The 7915-nt window shown below is 40.9% G+C and overlaps 1 protein-coding gene across 1 annotated transcript; it reads left to right on the top strand.

Annotated features, from left to right (window-relative positions):
- Positions 1-828: 828 nt before the first annotated feature.
- LOC310934768 (uncharacterized protein) lies at positions 829-4311 on the top strand (the record flags this gene model as incomplete). The annotated part of the gene is made up of 2 exons (XM_083898565.1): positions 829-1714; positions 3404-4311. 2 exons carry the CDS (start codon positions 829-831, stop codon positions 4309-4311), a joined length of 1794 nt encoding a protein of 597 aa, XP_083754691.1.
- Between the last annotated feature and the right edge of the window lie 3604 nt (positions 4312-7915).

Raw genomic sequence — 7915 nt, 5'->3', positions numbered from 1 at the left:
CGGCCACCTGCTGCAACACTGAGGGACAACGTTTGTTTTTTTGTGGACATCAGAGGACATCTCAGGTAAGGACCTCTTCTTTTATGAAATAAAAGGACATTAAGAATATATATCATTTCAGATAGGTGTTGACATGTGGGTGAAGAATAACAGTGATGTGGTGATTGAGGGGACAGGTACAAATGGCTTAAAAAACACTTAATATTAAGGGAATTTTACATGGTGTTATTCTTTTTCCCCCTTTCTTTTAAAACCATAAGGTACCAACATGTTACCAGGATGTTACCTTGATTTATGCCTGAAAATTAAGCAGCTACAGAGTCTTTGAATAATTATTGTGTTGGAGCACTTGGTTTTGTGACAATGACAGAATTATCACAATGGGAAAATTAAATCCACATTTATTTGTGGATAAAACCTTAATTCAAAGACTTTTCCCTCAAACTTAAAAGTGAATGTGATGTAAACGTTATGATGGACCAGCTCTGGATAATAAACGTCAGACAGATCGTAAGTTAAAAGAACTAGTTTGGTGAGAAGCAAACACCTTTACACTACCTGTGTAAAGGCTTGATGAACCTGTTTGGCCGGTGATTGGTACTGGGTGGATTGTCTCTGACGGAAGAAGGAAAAGACTTTTAAACAGTCATGACACCACATACCAATTAGGCATGGATGTGTTTTAAGATCACAAATTAGAGGGTTGATTATTTGTGGATGATTGCAGGTGTACTTCCTGCCTGGTGTGGTTCTGTTTTGTCAACCTCTTCTTACGTGGCAGAAAAGTCCACCAATCTGTGCTCCTTTTACTTCTTCTACAGCCTCACCATGAGGGACAGACTCAGCCACCTACAGGAAGTGTCCAATGGATACGTGGAGGAGATGGAGTATGAGGACTCGGTCGTCTCCGACACCCTCAGCAACGTGGACCTGGAGGAGGAGATTCGCCATGAAGCCATTGTGTTTGACAGCAGCCCTGCTCTTGCAGAGATCTTCTCCCAGTCACAAGACATCCACAAAGACATCCAACTCATCCGACTGGAGGTCAAAAGGCTCCGTGAGCAGAACTCGCGCATTCTACATGGCAACACCACCATGAGCGTCATTAAAAGGGACTCCAACGCCATCGGCGCTGATATCAAGGCCCGCGCTGAAAGTGTTTTAGGGCGGCTGCGGGAAATGGACGGCACGGCGCACAAGTTGGAGGAAGTGCATGGCTCAAATTCGGCCATCACGCGTATTGCCAGAACCCAGTACGCCTGCCTCAGCAACGGTTTCCGTGATGCCATGTTTGACTATAATGAGGCAGAGATGAGCCACAGGGAGAAATGTAAAACCCAGATCCAAAGGCAGATGGAGATAGTGGGACGAGAGGTGACGGGAGACGAGGTGGAGGAGATGATCGAGACGGGCCAGTGGAACATATTTTCTGACAACATTGTGGCTGAGGGTAAAACGGCTCGATCGGCTCTGTCCCAGATTGAGAAGCGCCACCAGGAGTTGGTGGACCTGGAGAACCGTATCCAGGGCATCCACGAGATCTTTCTGGACATTGCTGTGCTGGTGGAGGAGCAGGGCCCCATGCTGACCTCCATCCAAACGAATGTGCAGAAAACTGATGAATACATTCAGGAAGCCCTGGTCAAACTTGGCAGGGCCAAGCGTCACGACAAGAACAACCCATTTAAAAAAATGTTTTGCAGCTGTTTCCCGTGTGTAGACTAAAGGGAAAGTGCGGGACAGTCAGAGAAAAGACGGAAATCCTTAGGACATAAAACGTGGCGATATCCGACGACTGTAATGCTTTTATGAGAGGTTTGAGACGGGTATCTCAAACTCTAATTGTTTCCTGCATGACGTAGGTGTGGTGCAGACCCCCCAAATTAGTCTATGTAAATGTATTCATAATTTAAATGCGTTTTAAATCACTTGCTGAGTTACCTCGTGGGGCGGGCATGAAGCAGAACAGAAATGTCTTTGTGGAATTGCACAATCATCATCATCCATAAAGATGCATTAAACTGTTTTAGAAATGTGGAATTGTAGTTCTTTTAAATCATAAATACTTTCTTGCTATAAACTATGAAACGAAAGGGTTGACAAACTGTTTTTTTCTCCAAATCTAACAAATACTCTTGAGGACACAATCACTGATTGCATTTTGACAAGGATGTATACGGGGATCACACTGTTTGTATTGTAATGAGCATAATATGTTTCCTTTAACTGCCTTTTACGACTAAATGTATAGAAATCTTTTTTGTTGTCTTTACTCTCCTTGTATATAACAAATAATATTATTAAAATACAGCAGGTGTCTGGGTGTGCTTGTTGAAATCTACATAAACGCGTGTAAATAAAGATTTAAAGTGATCACTGTGTGTTGGTTTCTATTATACAAGTCATACAATGGCAGAAACAAACGTCACAAAGTTTAGCGTGGTGCTGATGTAGTTATTTTAATTTGCATAGCTTTTTTATTGATCCTTCACAGGTTGTCAATCTAATAGCTAAATAGTTACATTTACATTTCCCTGAATTTTCCCCACTGAAGAACAAGTTTTGTGTGCATTACCCTGAGAGGAATGTCATCTTTCAACCCCAGTCTCTTGCTTCCTGGAGTAAAAAAAAGAAAAGAAAATGCACCTCCTTTGTCTTGTGTGTCACCTGGGAAGGGGCGGCAGTCACATATGCTCACACACAGCACACAGCAAGACAGGCATCAGAATATAAAGATGTGCTCCTCAGCACCTTGAAGCAAATGAATCCGTTTGAGAGATTGTGTTCTAATATTGTGTGGAACCAAATCAAAACAGGTAAGACATTTTAATTAAAGACCTGAATGTCATTTGATTGGTTTAGCTAAGGCAGAAACACCTGGAGACAAGTGGATAATTGAGAGAGGCTTGATTTGTGACGCACACTGCGAGGCAGGTTGAAAAGTTGGGACTGATTTAATGACAGCCGAAAAGAATTTTAGATGTTTTTTTTCAATTTCTGTGATCATATAATTGTATATACGGTATGGTCCAAAAGGAAACTTGATTTCACCGCATGAAGAGGTCAGTGAACGTTTTATCCAGGACAAGGTTGACAGAGCTGATCAGATAGATAACATTATTGTACATATATCTTTAAGTTCAGTTTGTGTTTTTTATGAAGGTGTCTTCCTTGTTCCTGGTTAAATGACGACATTCCACTGAGCCACCGAGCTGTGTTGCAGCATTGTTTTCACCAAAGACAGAAAATCGACTGCAGGTAAAACTGACCAACAATTCTGTTGCCCTAGTTGTGTAATATGCAGTCTGTCACTAGACAATCCCTGTTAACACAAGGCTTGATGTCAAATATCTCATGGTGCTCGTCTGTGAGCTCTTATGTTTCACTATGTTATAAATTTCAGGCAACATGCGGGACATGCTGGAGAGACTGCAGACGTTTACTGAAGAGCAGGAGGACCACGAGCCACAGTTTAATGGGCCTGAGCCTGACGTAGACAATATGACTTTTTCCCAACAGGCAGTAGTGTTTGAGAACTCCTCAGCAATTGACAACATCCTGAAGGAAGCCCACTCCATACGCAAGGAGATCTCCGAGCTCCAGTTTGAGGTTGAGCACTTGAGCACACACAATGAACGCTTTGGGACCACCGTGCGCCGCTTTTCTCTACTCAAAAAGGACTCCGACTCCATCGCCAGAGGGATCCAGCAACGTGGGGAGGCCTTATTCAACCGTCTGCAGGCTCTGAGTAATAAGAGCAGCCAGCTGGAGGAGAAAGAAGGTCCTGGCTCTGCTGTCAGCCGCATCGCCCGAGTTCAATGTGACACGCTCTCAAGAGATTTTCATGCTGTCATGAGTGGCTACAACAAGGCTGAGGAGATGCAGAGGAGCCTATGTCGAGAGAGGATCCAGAGACAGACCTCAATCATGGGGACTGACATCAGCGATGAGCAGCTGGACGTGCTGGTGAACAAAGGTGGTGCGGGACTGGCAGAGCTGTCCCAGAGTCTCCAGACACAAGGTGGACGCACCAGCCACTGGGCATTGTCTGAAATCAAAGGAAGACACAAGGAACTGGTGGAGCTCGAGGCCAGGCTGAAGGACATCCATGAACTCTTCCTGAACATGGCCATGCTAGTGGAGGAGCAGGGATCCATAATCAATAACATTGAGAAGAATGTGTGTGGCACTCAGGAATATGTTGAAAAGGTCAATGTTCACATTAAGAAAGCCACACAGTACAAGAGGAAAAATCCCTTCCTTCAATTATGTCCCTGTCTACCCTGTTGGAGAAACAACCAAAGATTTTAGGACTTATTGAGTAATTATATGAATGATTGAAAACTGAAATAAATATTTAGTAATGTTATACACAGCTGGAATAAACAGAAAAAAAAATCAAATGTTTACAATTTACAATTTAACTGGGTCACGTGGAAAAGTGGTTCACATGTTCGTCACATGTTCAGATTAAATTGAGTCATGAGAGTGATCAGCAGCAGTAATAGCTGAGGGATGTCTGACACTGTCACTAATGCAGCACACTATTAATGTGGTGATCATGTCTTAGCAGAAATCTTATCCTTTTCTCTTCTAAATGAAAAGAAACTGAGCCACACATTAATGTGAGAGCTGAAATTGCCAAAGATGATGAGGAATGCATCATGTTGGGAAGAAAGATACGTCTTTGGTTCTTATTAAAACATGAAAAATACCAATCTGGAATGCAGGAATAGACTAAACAATACCACTATAATGTCAGACGACACCACATAATCATGTGAAGAATAATTCTTTGTTTCCCAGACATAGCCAGTTAAATGTATACTACATGCACACACAAGATACTTAAGCTTTTGCTGTATGGTGCTTTGATTATAAACCAATAAATGTGGAGCATGTATGACCGTACGCAGGTTATTAGGGGCCTCACGCCCTTTTGTTTAGGTGGTAAGTGACACCCACATAGCACCTGTGTCAGATTATAATGCCACTTTATTTCCATTTCACCAAACAAGATTACATTACACTGAGACAAACCAACTCCACTTACCTCGGGGCCTCAGGGCAGAGGAATATATGCATATCAGTTTGAAAATTTGCAATGTAACCCCTTGAAATGGGCTATTCTATTGTTGCTGTATAAAACATCTAATAAGAATCACTTAAAGGTCCAGTGTGTTAACTTTAGAAAGTATTTTTCATTTGGCCAATAATAATAATAGTTTGACTGTGAATTTCTAAAAGTGTACAATCACCCGATTGTATGAATTGTTGTCTAATTGAATACTATCGCAATTGACAACTATTTTGATAATCGATTAATTGGATTGAGGGTTTTAACGCATAATAAAACAAGTTTCTTTGCTCCATATAACAAAGAATGTGTGACATTTTGAGACATACAACACTACAGCAAGCAACACGTTTGTTGACATTGTTCATACGTCACCCAGATCGTTGGTCTGATTGGTTGGTGGTCAATGTAATTGTGTGCAGAAGCATTTTGATCAACAACTGATGGTCACACCTCTTGGAAGTGGAAGGTGACAACACCCTTTCCAGACTCACACTCAAGCAGTCTGGCATTAGCCAGGCTAGGTCATCTCCACAGAGGCCTCCATTTTGGATCACCGTGTTTTTATAAAGCTATGTCCTATCCATAAATGGCACATCTTTTGAGTTTTCATGACAACTGAAGACTTTATTGCTTCTCCAACACACTTGGAAGAGAAGAATGAGGTTATGGAAATGTAGCTGTGACATGCAACTTCTCCTGTAAATGTTGGTAAATTTTACAGACTGTACCTTTACATTTAAATTTTTTTTGTAGATTTTTCTTTTGTAACTTGTTTGTTTTATTAGTTTTATTAATAAAATCATGTCTAGTTTAAGATTAGGGGAATATGGTGTAAAGACACATATCCATGCAACGAAATAGAAACTGAAATGAGAGTCGTTGGAGTTTGTTTTGATTGACAGACCGGTTCAGACAGGCGCAGCGATAACAGGAATACAGTCTCTGTGTCATTGTAAAGTTTGAATGGACTTAATTCATTAATTGACGACATGTATATCTTTATTTCCCTTCGCTGCTTACTTATTTTGGTCTGTAACAGCAATATTTAGACGCAGCATGTGTCCAAACCATAGCGAGTACTAGAGCGACAACTGACGTGTGCTAACGTTATTAGCTCGTTAGCACATACTCGTTCGGTAAGGCTGGCTAACTACCATTTCCTCTGTGGTATGGTAACCGGTAACTGTGGAAAGTGCGTGGATTTTAACTTAAACGGTAATAAGGTAACGTTTTCTTTGGTGCACATGCCATTAAAGTCACAAACAAGCTCACTTACGGCGGGTAGTTTGACTCGCGTGTTTGCTTCGTTGTCACTACACAAGCTAGCCCGTAGCTAGCGCTATTATAGCTGTTTTCACGGGGTTTTATTGAGAAAATGGTGGCGTGACAATAACGTTCGTGTAGTAGATTAATCGTAAATATATTACTAATTTTGAGTAAAATTGAAGAATCTCATTCTGGACAGTGTTGTTTCGTAAATCAGGAAAGTAGGTGCGTGTGCTACGTGTACCAGGATGGCCGAGTGGTTAAGGCGTTGGACTTAAGATCCAATGGACATATGTCCGCGTGGGTTCGAACCCCACTCCTGGTAGATTGTTTTGATAATTTCTTTGTCAATCGAATATCGAAGGTAATAATAAATAACATAAAAGGACATGGAAGAGACTTCAACATTAGAACGCAGGATTCTTAGTTTTGGAGATCGATTGTTTTGATAGTGTCTTTGTCATTCAACATAAAAGGACATGGAAGAGAATTCCAACATTAGAACGCAGGATTCTTAGTTTGATTGTTTTGATAGTGTCTTTGTCAATCTAACATAAAAGGACATGGAAGAGAATTCAACATTAGAACGCAGGATTCTTAGTTTTGGAGATCGATTGTTTTGATAGTGTCTTTGTCAATTTAACATAAAAGGACATTGAAGAGAATTCAACATTAGAGCGCAGGATTTTTAGTTTTGGAGATCGATTGTTTTGATAGTGTCTTTGTCAATCGACTATCAAAGGTAAAGATAAATAACATAAAAGGCCATGGAAGAGAATTCAACATTAGAACACAGGGTTCTTAGTTTTGGAGATCTGTAACTGAGTTAAAGTTCTCATACTGATACTGATGGGCCGTGATGTCATTTGTCCTAGGAATAATAAAGTTATTTTGCTTGACTGGAATCAATAAGACACTTGACGAAACTAAACCTTCTTCTTCATCTTTGTACAGTTTTCCTGTTTTACAATTACCATTTTTTTACACAACAAATGCGGTCAATCTTTTTGGTGTAGTTGTGCCTTTGAGACAGAAGAGGGCACTGTAAGCCTGTATTATATTGTTGACTCTGGTTCCACTGAAGGCCCACACTCCTTCCTCTCAGTTATTTTACAGTTAGAATCCATTGATTCACAGATACCCAGTCATTTGTATCTGCCACAGGGAAAATACTGTATGCAGCTCCTCCTAAGGATTTTATTTTTAACAAAATAAAAAGTATGTGTAAAGAAACAATGACAAATGTTATAGTTATAGTTTTACAGGTGAATCTTTGCAAATATGTCTGCAAATGTACTCTGACTGCCCACTTGTGTCATGGCTCCCTCTATGACAACCAACCAAACAAACCTACTGTCACTGTCACTTGATAAGTGTCAGAGGCCTAAGAGAGCACATTAATTTGTGAAACCGAGCTTGGCACAAAAGAGTCCTGACAACTGAGACGAGGGAGGGAGAAGGATGAGCTCCGACAATGGAGGATCAACATCTCTGCGTCCACAAAGCCCCCAGAGACTCTTCCCAAAGAGCCTTAATCTTTTATTCAGAGCTTTTGGGTGCCGAAAAGTA

The sequence above is a fragment of the Microchirus variegatus genome (assembly GCF_963457635.1).
Source record: "Microchirus variegatus genome assembly, chromosome: 12".
Classification (NCBI taxonomy): domain Eukaryota; kingdom Metazoa; phylum Chordata; class Actinopteri; order Pleuronectiformes; family Soleidae; genus Microchirus; species Microchirus variegatus.
This window is presented reverse-complemented; position numbering and strand designations above follow the sequence as displayed.